This window comes from Elephas maximus, chromosome 9, assembly GCF_024166365.1.
Source record: "Elephas maximus indicus isolate mEleMax1 chromosome 9, mEleMax1 primary haplotype, whole genome shotgun sequence".
Lineage (NCBI taxonomy): Eukaryota > Metazoa > Chordata > Mammalia > Proboscidea > Elephantidae > Elephas > Elephas maximus.
Window position 1 is genome coordinate 5,968,359 of NC_064827.1, and position 22,434 is coordinate 5,990,792.

Consider the following 22,434-nt stretch of genomic DNA (forward strand, 5'->3'; position numbering starts at 1 on the left):
TGAGTTCCATGACTCCCTGTTATGTGTATTATTTTATTTATTTATTTATTTATAAAAATTAATCTTAATTTGTTTGTTTTTGTGATTTCCCTATTTGAGTTGATATCAGGATGTTCTGTTTTGTGACCTTGTATTGTGCTGGTACCTGATATTATTGGTTATCTGACCAAACAATCTCCTTTAGCATTTCTTGTAGCTTTGGTTTGGTTTTTGCAAATTCTCTAAACTTATGTTTATCTGTAAATATCTTAATTTCGCCTTCATATTTCAGAGAGAGTTTTGCTGGATATATGATCCTTGGCTGGCAGTTTTTCTCCTTCAGTGCTCTGTATATGTCGTCCCATTCCCTTCTTGCCTGCATGGTTTCTGCTGAGTAGTCTGAACTTATTCTTATTGATTCTCCCTTGAAGGAAACCTTTCTTTTCTCCCTGGCTGCTTTTAAAATTTTCTGTTTGTCTTTGGTTTTGGCAAGTTTGATGATAATATGTCTTGGTGTTTTTCTTTTTGGATCAATCTTAAATGGGGTTCGATGAGCATCTTGGATAGATATCCTTTCGTCTTTCATGATGTCAGGGAAGTTTTGTGTCAGGAGTTCTTCAACTATTTTCTCTGTGTTTTCTGTCCCCCCTCCCTGTTCTGGGACTCCAATCACTCGCAAGTTATCCTTCTTGATAGAATCCCACATGATTCTTAGGGTTTCTTCATTTTTTTAAATTCTTTTATCTGATTTTTTTTTCAGCTATGTTGGTGTTGATTCCCTGGTCCTCCAGATGTCCCAGTCTGCATTCTAATTGCTCGAGTCTGCTCCTCTGAGTTCCTATTGCGTTGTCTAATTCTGCAATTTTATTGTTAATCTTTTGGATTTCTACATGCTGTCTCTCTATGGATTCTTGCAACTTATTAATTTTTCCACTATGTTCTTGAATAATTTTTTTGAGTTCTTCAACAGTTTTATCAGTGTGTTCCTTGGCTTTTTCTGCAGTTTGCCTTATTTCATTTGTGATGTCTTTAAGCATTCTGTAAATTAGTTTTTTATATTCTGTATCTGATAATTCCAGGATTGTATCTTCATTTGGGAAAGATTTTGATTCTTTTGTTTGGGGGGTTGGAGAAGCTGTCACGGTCTGCTTCTTTATGTGGTTTGATATGGACTGCTGTCTCCGAGCCATCACTGGGAAACTAGTTTTTCCAGAAAATCCGCTAAAAAAAAAATGCAGTCAGATCCCTATCAGAGTTCTCCCTCTGGCTCAGGCTATTTGGATGTTAATGGAGCCACCTGGGGAGGGTGGGGGAGGGATCAGAGAGCTAGGAGAGTAGCACCTCAGAATATAGCCAGAGTTGCTTGTCTTACTTGGGATGACTATTCTATCTGAGATTCCTGCGGGGTGCGTCGCCTATGTGTACTGGCTGTGTGGAGATTGCCCCCGGGGGGTCTGGCCCGCTGGCGTCAAGGTCAGATCCTCCGCTGTCAGCCCCACCCACAAGGTTAAGGCTCCCCTACTGGGACGGTGCACTCCCGACTCCAAAATCAGTCACTGCCTCCCGGGGACTCCCCCTCCCGCCAGCCACGTCGCGCCCCGCCCTCGCGAACCGGCTGGGCCTCCCCCGGGGTCAGCTCAGGAGAGCAGAGCAGCTCCCCGCGCCTGTGTCGGGACTGCGCGTCCCGGCTGGGACGCCGCTCTCCCCGCTCCAAGACCAGCCACTGCCTCCCGGGGACTTCTCCCACCGGCTACGCCGCCACTCTGCCCGCACGAACCGGTTGGGACCCCCCGGGGTCAATTCAGGGGGATGGAGCTGCACCCCGCACTCACGCCACGCCCGCTCCCGCCAAAAATCCCGTTGGGACGGCTCCCCGGCTGGGACGCTGCTCTCCCCGCTCCAAGACCAGTCACTGCCTTCCGGGGACTTCTCCCACCGGCTGGGCCGCCACGCCGCCCACGCAAACCGGCTGGGCGCTGCCCGTGCGAACGGCTGGGCCCCCCCCGGGATCAATTCAGGGGGATGTAGCTGCTCCCAGTGCTCGCGCCACGCCCGCTCCCTGCCAAAATCCCGGCAGGACGGCTCCCAGGCTGGGACGCTGCTCTCCCCGCTCCAAGACCAGTCACTGCCTCCCGGGGACTTCTCCCACCAGCTGCGCCGCCGCATCGCCCGCGCGAACCGGCTGGGCCCCCTCCCGGATGAGTTCGGGGGCTAGGGCTGGGCCCCCTCCCGGATGAGTTCGGGGGCTAGGGCTGGGCCCCTTGTCTGTGCTGTCTGCCCCCCTGGGCTCTGCCCCAAATCGGGCTCCGAAGGTCACCTGACTGGTACGCTGGCTCCAGGCTCTGAAAACAATCACTGTCTCCCCATATTTGTTCGTTCTCCGTCTCTAAATCTGTGTTTGTTGTTCAGAGTTCATAGATTGTTATGTATGTGATCGATTCACTTGTTTTTCCGAGTCTTTGTTGCAAGAGGGATCCGGGGTAGTGTCCACCTAGTCCGCCATCTTCGCCCCGCCCCCTCAAGAATATTTTAATAAGGGCCCAGACATTTCAGTATTTCTCGCCCTCAGCTCAGACACACCTTTCTGCTGGTCTCTTACTATTCTTTTTAATTAATTTGTTTTTTATTAGAAAGTGTTGTGAAATATGTAACAAAACATTTGCCAATTCAACCATTTTTATGTGCGTAATTTAATGACTTACAGCCATCATATTGTACAACCATCATGACTGTTTCTAGTTTTTTTCATCACCCTTAAAGAAACTCAGTTCCACCTAAGCAATGCCTCCTCTTTCCCCTCTGACCCACCCCTGGTAACCACTAGTAAACTTCAGTCTCTGTGTATTTGCTTATTCTAGACATTTCATGTAGTGGGATCATAGGATATTTGTCCTTTTCCTACCATAGAGGGTGACCAGAAGACAAATATTACACCAAATTTCTATGTTTTATTTTTACATAGATCTTTCATCTCTAATATGTTGTAATGAAAGACATTTCTTTCTATTCTTTGTGCTTACAAATTCTTCACTGATTTCATCACAATTAAGCTGCCAAACAATATCTACTTCCATACATAATAAGGAAATCCTAGTGGCATAGTGGTTAAGAGCTATGGCTGCTAACCGAAAGGTCAGCAGTTCGAGGCCACCAGGCGCTCCTTGGAAACCCCATGGGGCAGTTCTACTCTGTCCTGTAGGGTTGCTATGAGTCAAAATCGACCTGACAGCAACAGGTTTGTTTGTTTGGTTTTGGTGTACACAATAAGGGTAAAGAATTGAGTCTTTCTTGAATCACTCTTGCATGCTGAGGGTTTTTGAGTCTGCTTAGGGATGGAAGTGAGCGTTCGGTTGTGCAGTTTGTGATCATTAAAGCTAGGAATATGAGTAAAGCAATTTCAACGTTGGGAAATACGCATTGTATTTTATCTTCTATTATGGAATCATACATGCCTTCATGGGTAAAATTTGCCTTTTCTGAATCTGTAAACTTAGTTCTCATGTAAGAATGAAATTATCACACTTCTCCATAAAGGTTGGTATTTAAGCACTAATTTCTTGGATGCCTTCATACATCCTTCATCAGGTATATCCACATCGTTTAAGAAGGGAAATCTGTGTTTAAAAGAACTTCACACACTGTCGCCCTTCTTTTCATGCACAATTCAAGTGTGTCCACGATGGTGTAGTATGTAATTATATGACATCGATCTCTAGCACTCAATGGTACTTCAAGAGCGCTGCCGTCCTTTACTTGTTTCTTTCTAATGCTTCTGCAGCAGTGAACTGCTTGATCATTAGTATCTGGTGGTATTTGTTTTGTTGTGCTTTCAAGATATTCTGTTAAATTATGTAAATACCCTGTTAATAACGGGTAGAGGTCTGTGCGTGTCATTGAATTTACTTCTGAATCTAGGAGAGCTTGACTTGTCTGATGGAAACGCCGCAATATATTATTCCACATAACTGACGTTAATACATGCTCTTGTGTTTGCATTTTGTTGGCGATGATTTTAGCTTCTCTTTTTGTATCTCCTTTTTGTGTCTGGTCCTCAGCGATATATTCTCAGTCATCTAGAATCTGAGGGTATGATTCCAGGATTGCTCTTGTTGCTACAGCCTGTGTGTCTGATCGTTGCCTCAGTATGCTTTAAGAACTGACCATCGGTGAGTAGAGGTGGCAAAAAATGTGTAGAGTAACTTAACGGTAGAAAAAAGATCAACTGCTTCCTGACAGCAAGCTACTGTGCTACGTCCTCCAAGATTAAGTGAATGCATAGTACCTGGTATGAAAATGGCACATTCATTATGTTCTCGAATTTTCTGTTGCATGTCTTTATAAATCCCTGACATGTTGGCAGCATTGTTACAGGACTGGCCTCTGCACTTAGAAAAATCCATTTTTCAAACTTCACATGAATAGTGAAGTAACTGGATTTGCAATTTCTTTGTTGGTATTTTTTAAGCTAGTAAATGTGATAAATCACTCAACAGGTTTTCCATCGGCTGCAGATGCGTGTCTTAAAGATCTGTATGAGAAAGGTCAGGAGTGGACTCTACAGACAAACTGAAACATTGAGCTTTATACCCTAGAGATATACTCCGCTACAGAACCTTATTTGTTTACTCTCCAATTTTTTGACACACATTTTCAAATGGCTCATTGTGATGTTGACAATCACTTGACCCTATTTCAATCCCATAATTCACATCATTAGAAGAAAAACTATTCCACAAAGCAGGATCTATATTTCTGTTATTTATGGGTCTGCAGATGTGACAATTTCAGGTTCTAAAATAGTTTTACTTTATGCACCATTATTTTTTTACTTCAGCAAGGAATGGGTGCAGAATTTGGAATAAATTCTGTAATATTCGTATTGCTGTTAGTAATTTCAGCACTACTGATGCTAGTAAAGCGATTTGCACCCATTAAACTTGAGCGTTCAGTGAAAGAAGTCTCTTCTGATTCATTACGTTTTAAAAAGGAAGTTAATTTTGGAATTATCTTTAGGGATTCATAGATCCTTTTCTTTTTATCTTCTATGAGTTTTTGTTTTTGTGCACCACTTAGTTGTTGCTGTTTCATTTTACCTGGATATAAAATTATGTCACTTTTTAAATTTGGTTCTCCACCATGTGTCTGTCGTACTGTGGTGGCTTGCATACTGCTGTGATACTAGAAGCTTTGCCACCGGTATTTCAAATACCAGCAGGGTCATTTTCAATGGACAGGGGAGCTTCAGACTAAGAAAGGCTAGGAAGAGGGACTCAGCAGTCTACTTCTGAAAAAATTTGCCCATGAAAACCTTCTGAATACCAGTGGAACATTGTCTAATATAGAGCCAGAAGATGAGCCCCCCAGGTGGGAAGGCACTCAAAATAGGACTGAGGAAGAGCTGCCTCCTCAAAGTAGAGTCAGCCTTAATGATGTGGATGGAGTCAAGCATTTGGGACCTTCATTTGCTGATGTGACATGACCCAAAATGAGAAGAAACAGCTGCAAACATCCATTAATAATTGGAACATGGAGTGTACAAAGTATGAATCTAGGAAAAATGGAAGTTGTCAAAAATGAAATGGAACACATAAACATAGATACCCTAGGCACTGGTGAACTGAAATGGACTGGTATTGGGCCATTTTGAATCAGACAATCATATGGTCTATTATGCTGGAAATGACAAAGGGGAACAGCGTCACGTCATTGTCAAAAAGAACATTTTCAGATCTATCCTGAAGTACAATGCTGTCAGTGATAGAATAATATCCATACACCTATAAGGAAGACCAGTTAATACGACTATTATTTGAATTTATACACCAACCACTAAGGCCAAAGATGAAGAAACTGAAGATTTTTACCAATTTCTGCAGTCTGAAATTGATCAAACATGCAATCAGGATGCACTGATAATTACTGGTGATTGGAATGAGAAAGTTGGAAACAAAGAAAAAGGATTGGTGATAGAAATGACACTGGAGATTGCATGATAGAATTCTGCAAGACTAATGACTTCTTCATTGCAGATACCTTTTTTCACCAACATAAATGGTGATTATATATATGGACCTCGCCAGATGGAATACACAGGAATCAAATCGACTACATCTGTGGAAATAGATGATGGAAGAGCTAATATCAGTCAGAACAAGGCCAGGGGTTGACTATGGAACAGACCATCAATTACTCATATGCAAGTTCAAGCTGAAACTGAAGAAAATTAGAAAAAATCTATGAGGGCCAAAATATGACCTTGAGTATATCCCACCTGAATTTAGAGACCATCTCAAGAATAGATCTGACACATTGAACACTAATGACCGAAGACCAGACAAATTGTGGAATGACATCATACATGAAGCAAGCAAGAAGTCATTAAAAAGACAGAAAAGAAAGAAAATACCAAAATGGATGTCAGAAGAGACTCTGAAACTTGCTCTTGAATGTAGAATAGCTAAAGTGAATGGAAGAAATGAAGTAAAAGAGCTGAACAGATTTCAAAGGGCAGCTTGAGAAGACAAACTGAAGTATTATAATGACATGTGCAAAGAGCTGGAGATAGAAAACCAAAAGGGAAGAACATGCTCAGCATTTCTCAAGCTGAGAGAACTGAAGAAAAAATTCAAGCCTCCAGTTATAATACTGAAGGATTCTATTGGCAAAAAAATTAAATGATGCAGGAAGCATCAAAAGAAGATGGAAGGAATACAGAGTCACTGTACCAAAAAGAACTGGTCGACGTTCAACAATTTCAGGAGGCAGCATATTATCAAGAACCGATGATACTGAAGGAAGAAGTCCAAGCTGCACTGAAGGCACTGGCAAAAAACAAGTCTTCAGGAATTGACAGAATACCAATTGAGATGTTTCAACAAATGCAATGCTGGAAGTGCTCACTTGTCTATGCCAAGAAATTTGGAAGACAGCTACGTGGTCAACCAACTGGAAGAGATCCGTGTTTGTACCCATTTCAAAGAAAGATGATCCAACAGAATGCAGAAATTATTGAACAATATCATTAATATCACACACAAGTGAAATTTTGCTGAAGATCATTCAAAAGCGGTTGCAACAGTACATTGACAGGGAACTGCCAGAAATTCAAGCTGGATTCAGAAGAGGATGTGGAACCAGGGATATCATTGCTGATGTCAGATGGATTCTGACTGAAAGGAGAGAATACCAGAAAGATGTTTACCTGTGTTTTATTGACTATGCAGAGGCATTCGACTGTGTGGGTCATAACAAATTATGGATAACATTGAGAAGAATGGGGATTCTGGAACATTTAATTGTGCTCATGAGGAACCTGTACATAGACCAAGAGGCAGTTGTTTGAACAGAGCAAGGGAATGCTGATTGGCTTAAAGTCAAGAAAGGTGTGCATCAGGGTTGTGTCTTTTCACCATACCTATTCAATCTATATGCTGAGCAATTAATCCGAGAAGCTGGACTATATGAAGAATTGGAGAACTGGAGGAAGACTTATTAACAACCTATGATATGGAGATGACACAACCGGGCTTGCTGAAAGTGAAGAGGATTTAAAGCACTTACTGATGAAGATCAAAGACTATAGCCTGTAGTATGGATTAAAAAAAAATTAAATAAAGAAAACAAAAATCCTCACAACTGGACCAATAAGCGACATCACGATAAACAGAGGAAATACTGAAGTTGTCAATGATTTCGTTTTACTTGGATCCACACCCGGCGCCCACGGAAGCAGCAGTTAAGAAATCAAACGATGCATTGCATTGGGCGAATCTATTACAAATGACCTCTTTAAAGTGTTAAAAAGCAAAGATGTCACTTTAAGGACTAAGGTGCATCTGACCCAAGCCATGGCGTTTTCAGTCACCTCATGTGCACCTGAAAGCTGGACAGTGAATAAGGAAGACAGAAGAAGAATTGATGCCTTTGAATCGTGGTATTGGCAAAGAACTTTGAATATACCATGGGCTGCAAGAAGAACGAACAAATCTGTCTTGGAAGAAGTACAGCCAGAGTGCTCCTTAGAAGCAAGAACGATAAGACTTCATCCCACATACTTTGAATGTGTTATTGGGAGGGACCAGTCCCTGGAGAGGGCCATCATGCTTGGTAAAGTAGACAGTCATCAAAAAACAGGAAGACCCTTAACAAGATGGATTGACACAGCGGCTGCAGCAATGGGCTCAAGCATTACAACAAATGTGTGGATGGCGCAGGACCCGGCAGTGTTTTGTTCTGTTGTCCATGGAGTAGCTATCAGTTGGAACTGACTTGACAGCACCTAGCAACAACAACAACAAATTTGGTTCTTTTGTAGCAAATAAATTTGAATAATTGAAAATTTAAAAAAGTAACATTTATAAAATAAAATTTACATTTGAATTTGGGCATTAACACAAAGATTTATATTTGAAAGTTAGTAAAAAAAATTGATTTGGAACATGTAATTTTGTTCTTCAGGTCTGAGATAGTCAAAAGAAATAGTACTTATAAGGCAGTCAGAAATAGTTGTATTCTTTTGTCATAGGGTGTTTGTTGGCGGGCCCTTTGCAGATCTCCAAGAGTGTTTTTCACCTTGAAATGATAGTCAAAAATTTGCAAACTCACTTTCCGTCCTTTGATGCTGCGTCTTCACAGTTCACTGGACTACTGCTGATACCTGATGGTAGCGAGAGCGATTGCAAAGAGCATGATACAGATACAAGGGTGTGCTCAATCTGAAGCTGTGTTCCGGCTTGCTTTGCAAAGGACAGGACCAGATATGTCACAAGTCATGTGATTATAGTGCCCCTGGCGCATTCTTGTGTCGTCTGCGAAAGAGACCTGAGTGTGAGGTTATACCTGATCAGTCGAAATGAAAAGGAAAATATAATTGTTATTGTATACAAAGTTTATAAAATCCTATCAATTTCATTTAGTGCCCTGCCAGTTCCCTTCTACTGCAGTGCTTGCTTTTCCTTGTGTCCTGTCTGCTTGGTGTCTATCGGTCTTTGCTTTGGGCAGCTGGTGCCCATTTTGTTGATGCCTTAAGCACATGCTTACCTTGCTTATTGGGTGATCCGTCCCCGTAACCCAGCTAGCACCAAGTGGTGGGAGGGTAGTCCTGAATCATGTCAGAAACCAGGGTCCTGAAACATGTGAATAGCAATTGCAAGTTGCATGTCTATGGATTACCCATGCAAATGGGGGAGGGGTATGGTGTTTTGTTTTTTGGTGGTCGGGGGGAGGTACTAGCGTTTATTAAACATTAGGTGACAGTCTCTGCCAAATGCATCACGTACATTTTCTCATTTAACACTTAAGGTTGTCCTGTGAGGTGGGAATTATCTCCATTTCACAGAAGAGAAACCAAGGTTTAGATTACTGGCAAGATTATTGGCTCCTAAGAGGTGAGACCTGTGTGCTCAGTCACTGAGATCTGTGACCCTTTGCTGGGCAGCTAGAGAATACAGTGTCAATCCTGTTCCGTAAAATCTTCTAGCGTGTGGCCCAGGCTTTGCCTGATCAGCTCCTCTTTCCTGTTCTACAAGATTCTTAAACACGTGCAAAGACCAACACTGCTTCTGGCCCACTGCCTGGTTATAAGCCAAGCACATTTTCTCAAGGCCCTGGTGGCACAGTGGTTAAAGTGCTTGGCTGCTAAGCGACAGGTTGGCAGTTTGAACCCGTCATTTGCTCCGAGGGAGAAAGATGTGGCAGTCTGCTTCTGTAAAGATTTACAGCCTTGGAAACCCTATGGGGTCGCTAGGAGTCAGAATCAAAGGCAGTGGGTTTTTTTTTTTTTTTTAATTCTAAGAATGTGGAGTCCCTGGGTGGTGCAAACGGTTAAATGCTTGACTACTAACCAAAAGGTTGGCAGTTTGAACCCACCTAGAGGTACCTTGGAGATAAGGCCTGGTGATACACTTCTGAAAGTCCACAGCCTTGAAAACCCTATGGAGCACCATTCTACTCTCAGACACATGGGTTCGCCCTTGAGTCTAAATCGACTTAATGGCAACTGGTAAGGTAATTCTTAGAATACAGCTGTGGGCTCAGTGGCTCAAAAGGAACTATTGAAAAAATAGTTTATTTCAAAAATAGCATTGGCTAGAGCTAATAACACCACCCTCTGTATTTGAGGATTTTATTTAAGATCAAAATCACATGGGCCCAGGTGCACCAACTTTCCTAAGCAGTCTCTCTAAGGAGTTGTGTTGCTTTCTAAGGAGTTGTGTTGCAAATAAAGGGAGTGATCCTGTCCTAGTTTGACCAGGGGGTTATAAGCATTGTTATGAGATACATTCCTCCTCTCTCCTTGGGACATAAACACCAAACAAGCAAACCAGTTGCCTTCCAGTCGATGTATGTGTTCACAGAAGTGTTACGTAGGGGTTTCAAGGCTGTGGCCTTTCAGAAGCAGAACACCAGGCCTATCTTCCTAGGCGCTTCTGGGTGGGTTCGAACCACCAACCTTTCATCTAGTAGTCAAGCACTTAACTGTTTGGGTCACCCAAGGGACTCCTAAGGAGCCCTGGTGGTGCAGTGGTTAAAGTGCTTGGCTGCTAACTGAAAGGTAGGCAGTTCGAACCCATCAGTTGCTTCGAGGGAGAAAGATGTGGCAGTCTGCTTCCGTAAAGATTTACAGCCTTGGAAACCCTATGGGGTAGCTATGAGTCAGAATTGACAACAGTGGGTTTGTTTGTTTTTTTATTCTAAGAATGTGGAGTCCCTGGATGGTGCAAACAGTTAAGTGCTTGACTACTAACCAAAAGGTTGGCAGTTTGAACTGCCAGCTCCGCAGGAAAAAGATGTGGCAGTCTGCTTCCATAAAGGTTTTACAGCCTTGGAAACCCTACGGGGCAGTTCTGCTCTGTCCTATATGGTCACTAGGAGTCGGAATCCACTCCATGGCAGTGGGTTGGCCTTTTTTTTTTTTTTTTGCTTGTTTGTTTAACCTCACTGGTTAAAAGGAAGACTCAGATTACCTTTCCCCTATATGACCTTTCCCCAAGCCCTGCTTTTTCATTCTTGGGGCATAGAAGGTTTTGAAAACAGTAATCTGTGTATAGTCTGTATCAACAGACCACATCTCTGCCTTCCCAGGCCTATCTAAGTAAAAGAGCAGATAAGATGAAGAAAAAGGCAGGGGAGGAAGAATGGAGGAAACGTTTATTGAGGCTGACATGGGACATTGTCTTCCTTTATGAGTTCACAGTACAGTGTGTGTGAAGAAGCTGGTCACAGACTGATTCCAAATAAAGATGACCAGCAGTTCATCACATCTCTGCCAGCTCCAGTGCCACCGACCTGGGCAAGCTGCTAAGGGGGGTAAAACCACTCAGCCTAAGACTAACTACCGATCCAACTTCATTTGTAGTTAGATTTATTTCCTATAAACAATACTCCTATTTGTATTTAAAAACTCACATGGAATCACCGATGGATCTTTACTATGTCTGCATTACAGTTCAGTGCCATTCTCAGTAGGTTTAGGGTGCAGGTGGTTAAGACTGAACACTTATTTATGTTTCTCGTGTCTTTGGCAGAATTAATTCCTGGTTTGTTCAATATAAAAGCACAGGTTGGAATGTGCTGTTCAACACCGAGGAAGCACAACTATGTGGGACCTCAGGGTAAGAACAAGCGTGTGGTCAGCAGTATTTACAAGATGGGAGCCAAAACACAGACTTTACGAAGAAGCCATCTTCACAAATCAGCAGGAGAATGATAAGCAGTGGATTTGAAAGAGCAGGGCCAAGACAACTAGTTAGAACAATCCTCCCTGGAGGAGGGGACAAGTGTTGTACAACGGAAGCATTTGTCCCAGTCACTGATACCATTGTCTCCTGTCATGAGATCTACTCTGTAAGGTCCAGGGGAGGAACAGCTCTGCTTGGGTCAGTGTGGCTTGTCCAATCTAAGGGATCTATATTAAAATACCACTTAGCTCGTAGCTTGCCACTGTTGTTTGGTGGGCACAAAAATGCGAGCCAATGATGTCCTGGCATGGTTGAGCGGGGATGATGGATCTAGGAAGAATGAAGTCTTCTAGTTGGATAAAAATACACCCAAAAGCTTTATGTGAATGACACGTTTGTCTACAATCTTACATAGAGCTGACATGGATTCCCTCCCGGCTGCGAGAATCCAGAAGTTGTAAATGAATGGCTGTGCCAGAACACAGTTCTGCTTTGAGGCTGACACACAGATGAGAAACGAGTGAACCACTGTGATTTCTCATCCAGTGCTCCTGAGAGAAGGGTTCTCATAAGCCCCAACGCCGGGCCTGGGATGGAATCGTAGTTATTATTCAAGTACAAGGAAAGCTTTTGATTTCACATTGACAGTTCAATTCTGATTTCTGTCTGGCAAATTATACAAAAAAAAAAAAAAATACATATATACATATATATACACACACAGGCAGCCCCCAGATTACAAATAAGTTCTGGTCCTACATCTGTCTTTAAGTCGAATTTGTATGTAAGTTGGAACAGTTAGGTACGGTTTGTATCTAACGTCAGTCAAATGTTTGTCTTAGTGTATGGTATACCTTTCTAGGCATAAAAAACATTAAAGCAACACTTGCAGAAACACGAAAACATCTTTAACATAATAATAATAATGTTTCGATGCCCACTGCAAAGTAGTGCCCATTTGTTGTTATGAACCATTGGATGTACCTTGAATTTTTAACATAATAGGCTTTATGGGGTTGTTTGGCAACTACAGGTTGTACATAAGTTGGACGTTCGCATCCCGGGGGCTGCCTGTATATCAGTCTAGCTTTATACTGAACACTCGGTTAACAGTTACCTGCATCCCAATACAGTACACACTGAAAAAAGATCCCTTCTCCCTTCCCCCCAAACCCCATCTTAAAACTGTTATTGCAGAACTGTGCTGGTCTGTTTTCTTTCGAAACAGTGTCTTTGAAATTGGCTGGAGATGAATTCAAAGTAGACAATTTTGGCACATTCACTGGGGGTGGTTCAGCTGCACCATAATCTATAAAACACGAGAAGCCAAAGGAAATTCATGCCAAGAGAAAAAATTTGTAACCAATGCCAGAATATTTTTTTTTAAAAAACCCCAAAACACTGGTTTTCTGTGCATGGGAAAGCAATTTCTCTTCCACATTCATTACCTACTCCCAACAGCTGTTATTTTCTGCACTTCCAAACTCTCTCTCATAGAATTCAAGCAAAAGCTGTGAATCCAAATACAGAAAATAATCTGGACATCTGTATATCAAATCAAATATACAACTGGCCACTGGTTTTGTTTTTTTTTCCTTAATGTCTTAGTTTGCTAAGAGATGACTCACGGAGACATCCTTCCTATTCCCGGTCTTCTGAAGCCAGGGGTCCTAGAACTGTGAGGTCTGGGTGAACGAGATGGCATCAGACTTATCTACTGCGAAGCCTCCATTGACATAGGACTTCTTGGTCTCTGGGTCTTCATTATCAAGTATGGTGGATTCCAAGGCAAAGGGGTTCACTATGTTGACTTCGGATGAAGCATCCATCTGCTCCAGCTCCTTCTTGGAGAGCTTCTCCACGATGCCTGTCCCAAATGCATCTCCGAGCACGTTCACCACGGTTCGGAACCGGTCCCTGGGGAGACAGCATGAGTCAGATAGGAGGCCTAGGTTCTATGTTCCTTTGCTATTGGATAGAGGAAAGGACTGGAAGTCTTCAGAATTAGGCAAATGCTACCCCATGACTGACTGACCAACTGACCTGAGGCTCCTCTAGGCCTGGGGTAGGAAGTCATTAAGAATGGTTGGAATGAGCAGATAGGGTCCATATGCCCTTGGTTCCACTAGGTCTGTGTGCCCAGTAAATAACAATGGCTTCCTTAAATTGAGTGCTAGTCTCCCTAACTGCCCTCCTCCTCTCCTGTATGGATTGAATTGTGTCCCCAAAATATGTGTTGAAATCCAATCCCTGTACCTGTAAATATGACCGTGTTTGGAAATCGGGTTTTCCTTTGTTATGTTAATGAGGTCATACCAGTGTGGAGGGTGGATCCTAAACCTAATCACTTTTGAGGTATAAAAAGAAGAGAACAGATACAGAGACACACACATGGGGGGAGACAGACGCCATGTGAGGACCATCTACCAGCTAAGGAACACAGGGAACCAACGGAGGTCTAGGGCTACTGGGAGCCCTGGTGGCACAGTGGTTAAGAGCTTGGGTGCTAACCAAAAGGTCGGCAATTTGAATCCGCCAGCCGCTCGCTCCTTGGAAACCCTGTGGGGCAGTTCTACTCTGTCCTATAGGGCCGTTAGGAGTTGGCATCACTCCACGACAATGGATTTGGTTTTTTTTTTGATTGACAAGGAAGGAATCAGCTGAGACTCTGATTTGGATTTTTAGCCTCCAGAATGCTGAGGAAATAAATTTCTGCTCTTCAAAGCTACCCACTTGTGGTATTTGTGTTACAGCATCACTAGATAACTAAGATATGTCCTCTCAAAGAAATGAGAAAAGAGTCTTCATAGGTATATTTTAGAACCTGAAACATGGTTAAAATTCAATAAGTCTTTCCTTCCTAACCTCTGTCTCATGGGTTTTCCAGATTCAATGAGAATGGTACTGTGGTTCTCTTTTGAGAGAACTTGGATGTTTTGTGTGATGGCGTGTGTGCACGTGGGGGCATGTGTGTCTGAGTGTCTCATATGTTTGTATATATCCTTGGTGGACCTGTTTCTCTACCAACCAGGCTGCTCTGTTTATGCGCAAGCCAGCAGGGATATGGCAGAGCACGGGTGAGAGGACACAGGCCAGGGAGGACTGGATTTCAACTTGAGGCGCACTTGTCTTCACTCTGACAGCCTGGAGAAGAGGGTGGTGGCAGGAAGATGTGCAGAGAAGGAACGCTTTGGGTGGAGGCCATTTTGACTCTGGAGATTTATTGGTAGGAACTGTGTGCACAAATAGGTTTGTGAAAACTACATCTCAGGCCAGGAAAGCCAACAATGCTTACACATGTCCAGTCTGGATGCCCCTCTGCTATGTAGAACAAGGCCGTGGGATTGGACCGGCCCCTAGTATGGCCCTGGTATGGGCGCCTTTTATCCCGACCTCAGATTGGACCTTTAGCGCTCTGGGTAGCTTGGAGATACAGGTCATTGGTTCCAGGAAGAACAGAGAAAGGAGATCAATACAAATCCACCATCACCACTAGACAGAAAAATCAAAAAGCATTTGCCTTAACTGCAACCTTTCCAAGAAGGAGGCCCCCTCGGTTGGGCCTTGTAGACCCAGGAAGCTGATGAGGGGGCCTCACATGGCACAGCCCCCAAGCCAGGGGCAGGGCCTTCTGCTTTCTGGGTGTGATGTTACGAACAAACTCACGTGGAGTGTTCCTGCATCCCGCCTCTCCACCTCAGCCGCCACCTCGCAAACCAAGTAGCACTGCGCTCCCCAGTAAGGCTGGTTCTGAGGAAAGGTTCGGGCTGGAGCTACACTTACCCCTGATAGCAGGGGATGGAGCCAGACCGAGATGCTGGAGACGAGCGCACAAAATAGGCATCGTGGATAAAGCTGGGACCAGCTGATTCTAACCTTAACCTTGGGAGTCGCAGAGGCATGCTCTCAGATGTTCTACCGTGTTCCTTAGCTGCCTCTGTGTGTGTGTGTGTGTGTGTGAGGGAAGGAGAGAGAGAGAATGAGAGTGAGAGATAGATAGATGGGCTGGGGGACCAATGGTTTAACTCATTGTAACCTTAACACTCAAACTTGTCATCAATGGGGCGCATACTGTCTGCCAGTCACTGTTCTAGACACTCCCCTCACATTAGCTCATGTAGCCCCAGTGAGGTCAACAGAATTGTTCCCATTTCACAGATAATGCAACTGAGTCTCAGAGAGGTTAAGGAAGTTGCTCACAGAGTGGAAACTCAAACCCAAGTTAACCTTACCCCAAAGCCCTTGCTCGTGCCACTGCCCTTGGGGGTTCTGAAGATGTTTGGGAAGATGGGCTGATTTTGAGCCAGGTGGTTCTGAACCAGGGCTGGGCTGGGCTGGCATGACTTATGGGGTTCAGAATGCCTGGAGCCTTGCCCAGCTTCTTCACCTTATTATTCCATGATTATCTCATCACACGCCCAGCTCCCAACCTTGACCACTACCAGGTATAATGAGCTAAAGGAGATCCCTGGCTTATTAAAATCACTGTTCGGAGACACGGGGAGTTAATTTTTAAGCACGTTATCAGATGTCTGGGGCAGAGGGAAGTGGAAGCGGCAGCAGATGGCTCATTAGGCAATCTGGGGCAGGGGACAAGTGACTGCGGATTCTGCACGGCTGGGAAGCCTGCCTTCCTGTTTGACCGAGGCAGCTCATTTTTCCAACTCACAGGAGCCAGTCAACAGCGATGATGAGGGTGACATCCTCAGCGGGCAGGCCCACGGCACTCAGCACGATCACCATGGTCACCAGACCGGCCTGGGGCACGCCAGCGGCTCCTATGCTGCTGGCTGTGGCTGCGACACTGGAGCGAAAACACATGGCAGGAAAGGAGTTAGACACCCATTTCTCCCTTGGAGGAAGAGTTAGTCCCGACAGCCGTGACTGCTGTCTCCTCCCACCCTGGCCACTCAAAACTGGTATCTGTGAGCATCAGCTCTGCCTCATTATAGGACGAGAGCTGTGGGGACTGAGAGGAGTTTGACACCCTCTCCTTCTAGGGGGGAGACATGGCAAATCATAAAGCGAGGAGGCAGAACAGAACCACATGAGTGGTAAAAAAAAAAAAAAAAAAAAATGAGCCAAAGAGATATTCAAGAGGAAGGCAAGAGTCTACCAACTGAGGTGTCTATGGAAGGCTTTATCCATCCACCCATCTACCCACACATCTACCCAACCACCCATCCGTCCACCCACCCACCTGTCCACCCGTCCATCCATCCATCCATCCACCCTAAATAAGTGCCAGGTACTTATCAACTTGGCTTCTTCCTTCCTTCCATCTACTCACCCACCCCTGAGTCATTTATTGAGTACCTAAAACCTGCCAGAAATTTAAGGCCAGGTGGAGGCAGAGTGGTGGCAGTCCCTGGGTGTGCAAATGGTTAACTCATTCAGCTGCTAACTGAAAGGTTGGAGGTTGATGTCCACTCAGAGGCATCTTGGAAGAAAGGACTGGTGATCTACGTGCAAAAATACTGGCTGTTGAATATCCTAGGGAGCGCAGCTCTGCTCTGACACACGTGGGGTCAGCCTGAGTTTGAGTCAACTCAATAGCAACTGTTTTTTTTTTTTTCTTTCTTTTTTAGAGGGAGATAGGCAAGGGTGTTTCAGGTGAGGATGAAGAAATGAGTTTTATGCACTTTCTTGCCATCACTGGGCTCCTGACCTCTCTGGGAGCTGCTCTTCAGGGAGCTGCTCTTCAGGGCACTGAATTGAGAAATAGCTCTGCCTCCTGTCCAAGGCACAGGTGTTTACTTCTGACTGTGCCTTTTTGCCAACGGATATGCTTTGTGCAAAAGGAATAGAAAGCTGGAATTGAGGAGAGGCAGCCAAGTGAGCTTTATTACAAGGGATTTTATGGGACTCTTGGTGGTTCAGAGGTAGAATTCTTGCCTTCTGTGCAGGAGACCCAGGTTCAGTTCCTGGCCAGGGCACCTCACGCACAGCCCAATTAGTCTGTCAGTGGAAGCTTGCGTGTTGCTCTGATGCTGAACAACGTTGAGCAGAGCTTCCAGACTAAGATGAACTAGGAAGAAAGGCTTGGTCATCTACTTCTGAAAATCAGGCGATGGAAGCCCTATGGAACACAATGGCTCTACTGCAGCTGATCATGGGGATGGTATTCTGTTTGTTGTACATGCGGTGCCACACGCTGGGGGCCGACTTGATGGCAGCTAACAACAACAACAGCAGTGCATTTTAAAGACCCCTTCTGGACAGGTAAGATATGGCACTTAGCAATGTGCGGTTTCTCATCGGCAATGTATTCCTTATTTAAGTGGGGTGATTCTGGGAAAGCATGGGCTCGCCATGTTCTGAAAAGCCCCCCGTCTTGCATGAGCTTGCAGAAGACCCATATGACTTTCTGGAGACGCATCCCCACCCTTGGGCCAAGGCCTGAACTCCCGCCAGGATGTCACTGGGTTGAAAGGTGAAGATGTCAAAGCTGCCAATTTAAACTACAAGAATCCCTGACTCTATCCAAAAATCCATATTCTGTGGGTTCAAAAAGCGTCAGAGTTCCTACGACTGGTTCTGCTGTCCCTTCATCTGTCTGTGATGTGTCACGAAGGCATCTGAGGGGACAAACGCAGGTCCAGTCCTCTGACAAGTCTGTTTCCCTTCAGGGGCTGTGGCACCAATTTACGGTAAATTAGAGATTCCTGGGGCTATACCAATTCCTCTCAAAGCCGGGGGCCTATTTTATCCTTTAAATCTGCTCTGACCTGAGTACTCTTTGGAAAACTCAAGTGTATTTCAACGCTGGTTGAAAAATTTAAACTGAGAGCATCAGCATGTTTTCTCCGTCAGAATGTTCAAGCTCGTCGATGCCTCTCGGAAGCCTGGACATATCCTGGTTAACCAAGTCCCTATAGCCTGAGGCTGGGCTTGGAACTCAAAACCCATTTACTCAAGGGAAATTCTGCCCTTGGGCCTTGACCTTGCCTGCTAAACCCAGTCATTTTCCTGGCTTTGGTCTGAAACTAAACATCTACAAAATCTATAGTACTACACTGAATCGACTCGACGGCACTGGGTGGACACCATACTGTAATATGTGTGTGTGTGTATATATATATATACATACGTATATGTATACATACATGTGTATGTATACATATATATACATATACATGGAGCCTTGGCACAGTGGTTAAGAGCTACTGCGTGCTACGGCTGTTAACCAAACGGTCGGCAGTTCGAATCTACCGGCTGCTCCTTGGAAACCCTATGGAGCAGTTCCAGGTTTATTTTGTTTTTTTGTTTGTTTGTTTTTAATACACATACATATATATACATATACATATACATATACATATACATATACATATACATATACATATACATATACATATACATATACATATACATATACATATACATATATATCCCAGAAACCCAGTGCCATCGAGTTGATTCCGACTCATAGTGACCCTACAGGACAGAGTACAACTGCCCCATAGAGTTTCCAAGGAGTACCTGGTGAATTCAAACTGCCGACCTTTTGGTTAGGAAGCATAACTCTTAACCACTTCTCCACCAGGGTTTCCATATATATGTGTGTAAATTTATATATACACACATACATACATATATATACACAGTAGTGTATATGTATGGAAACCCTGGTGGCGTAGTGGTTAGGTGCTATGGATGCTAACCAAAGGGTTGGCAGTTCGAATCCACCAGGCTCTCCTTGGAAACTCTATGGGGCAGTTCTACTCTGTCCTAGAGGGTCGCTTTGAGTCGGAATCGACTCGACGGCACTGGGTTTGGTTTTTTTTTTTGTGTGTGTATATATAGTTGTTGTTAGTTGTTGTTTGGAGCCCTGGTGACACAGTGGTTAAGCACTTGGCTGCTAACTGAAAGGTTGGTGATTCAAATCCACCAGGCATTCTGTGGGAGAAAGATGTGTCAGTCAGCTTCTGTAAGGATGACAGCATTGGAAACTCTATGGGGCAGTTCTGCTCTGTCCTATAGGGTGGAAATAAGTCTAAATTGACTTGATGGCAAAGGGGTTTTAGTTTGGTTATTGTTGTTAGTTGCCATCAAGTTGATTCCTACTCATGGTGACACCATGTGTGCAGAGGAGAACTGCCCCACAGGGTTTTCAAGGCTGCGACCTTTCGGAAGTAGATCTCCAGGCCTGTCTTCTGAGGTGTCTCTGGGTGGGTTTGAATCTTAACCTCTCAGCTAGTAACTGAGCGCTTAACTATTTGTGCCACCCAGGGATGCCTACATATAGTAAAAACTGCCCTGTAAATCTTCAGATGGGCGAAACAATATGACAGCCTACTCCTGCTGCTACAGGGTCTTCTAACTTTGAGGGTTTTTACAGGAGAAAAAACACTAACCACTGTTAGAGGGTTCTTTCGTCGCACTGAGGCCTGGTTTCTGGCAGGCTGTTTAACTCAGCTCTCTACACCGGCCGGAGGCGGGCTGCGAACGAGGCTGAGCATGCGTTTTAGACTCCGACAAACCTGGCTTACCGTCCTAGTCTGCTGTTGTACTAACAGCATTTCCGTAGTCACGTTACGTCTCCCCGTCTCAATCCCCCACCTGTGAGACAGGGATGATGACACCCGTTTTGTGGGGCTGATGTGAAGATTAAATGAGGCAATGTGTGTAAGGCATGCTGGATAACATCTGGATATACCCACGCTGGCAGTGGGTATATCCAGCATGCCTTACACACATTGCCTCATTTAACCTGGATATAAAAAACCCCAGTGCTGTCGAGTCGATCCCGACTCATAGCGACCCTATAGGATAGAGTAGAACTCTGCCCCATAGAGTTTCCACAGAGCGCCTGGCGGGTATATAAAAAAAAAGGCGCTTAAACCCAATGCCGTCTCTGCTGCTGCTTCTACAGCCGCCGCCGCAGCTGCTGTACTACTGCTGCTACTACGACTCCTGCTGCCGCTGCTGTTACTGCTCCTACCACTGCTGCGGCTACTACTGTTACCATTACTGCAACCACCGCTGCTACTCCTACTACTACAGCTCCTGCTGCTGCTATTACTACTACAGCTGCTGCTACTATTACCATTACTGCAACCACCGCTGCTACTCCTACTACTACAGCTCCTGCTGCTGCTATTACCATTACTACAACCACCGCTGCTACTTCTACAACTCCTGCTGCTGCTATTACTACTACAGCTGCTGCTACTATTACCATTACTACAACCACCGCTGCTACTCCTACTACTACAGCTCCTGCTGCTGCTATTACTACTACAGCTGCTGCTACTATTACCATTACTACAACCACCGCTGCTACTCCTACTACTACAGCTCCTGCTGCTGCTATTACTACCACAGCTGCTGCTACTATTACCATTACTACAACCACCGCTGCTACTCCTACTACTACAGCTCCTGCTGCTGTTACCATTACTACAACCACCGCTGCTACTTCTGCAACTCCTGCTGCTGCTATTACTACTACAGCTGCTGCTACTATTACCATTACTACAACCACCGCTGCTACTCCTACTACTACAGCTCCTGCTGCTGCTATTACTACCACAGCTGCTGCTACTATTACCATTACTACAACCACCGCTGCTACTCCTACTACTACAGCTCCTGCTGCTGTTACCATTACTACATCCACCGCTGCTACTTCTGCAACTCCTGCTGCTGCTATTACTACTACAGCTGCTGCTACTATTACCATTACTACAACCACCACTGCTACTCCTACTACAACTGCTGCTGCTGCTATTACTATTACCATTACTACAACCACCACTGCTACTCCTACTACAACTGCTGCTGCTGCTATTACTATTACCATTACTACAACCACCACTGCTACTTCTACAACTCCTGCTGCTGCTATTACTACTACAGCTGCTGCTGCTACTACTATTACCATTACTACAACCACAACTACTACTATTAGTACAACTACTGCTGCTACTATTATTACTGCAACAACTACTGCTACTATTACTATTACCATCAGTACAACCACAACTACTACTTCTACTACAACTGCTGCTGCTACCATTATTACCACTACTACAGCTGCTGCTGCTACTATTACCATTACTACAACCACAACTACTATTTCTACTATTACTGCTGCTGCAACTCTTATTACTACTACAACTGCTGCTACTACTACTCTTACTACAACCACAACTACTACTTCTACTCTTACCACGACAACAATGATAACTGCTGCTACTGTTACTACAACTCCTACTACCACTATTGCTGTTGCTACAATTATTACAATTACAACTACTGCTAGTACTACTACAACAATTACTAGTACTGCTACTACTATTACTACTATTTTATTTCTTGAAGATCTCTCTAGGCCCCAAATCCTGTAATTATCTTTCATTATAGAAAAATTTATCCTATTTTCAATCACCTTTAGTCTTTGATAAGTGAGTGTTAAGGATTGAATTGTGTCCCCTAAAAGTGTGTGTCAACTTGGCTAGGTCATGATTCCCAGTATTGGGTGATTGTCCACCATTTTGTCATCTGATGTGATTTTCCTATGTGTTGTAAATCCTACCTCTGTGATGTTAATGAGGCAGTTATGTTAATGAGGAAGGACTCAATCTACAAGATTAGATTGTATTTTAAGGCAATCTCTTTTGAGATATAAAAGAGAGAAGTGAGCAGAGAAACATGGGGACCTCATACCACCAAGAAAGCAGCACCAGAAGTAGAGCACATCCTTTGGACCTGGGGTTCCTGCGCTGAGAAGCTTCTAGACCAAAGGAAGACTGATGACAAGGACATTCCCTTA

The 22,434-nt window shown here is 44.2% G+C and overlaps 1 protein-coding gene across 1 annotated transcript in view; it reads right to left on the reverse strand.

Moving 5' to 3' along the window:
* Positions 1-6,435: 6,435 nt before the first annotated feature.
* The window catches only part of SLC1A1 (solute carrier family 1 member 1), an 88,302-nt gene continuing 72,303 nt past the window's right edge, over positions 6,436-22,434 (reverse strand). Inside the window, exons 11-12 of the mRNA XM_049895593.1 lie at positions 16,327-16,461; positions 6,436-13,574 (exon numbers count right to left, since the gene is read on the reverse strand). Of these exons, the coding sequence (XP_049751550.1) occupies positions 13,328-13,574; positions 16,327-16,461 (382 nt within the window). The 3' untranslated portion in view covers positions 6,436-13,327. The remainder of the gene's footprint in view (positions 13,575-16,326; positions 16,462-22,434) is intronic.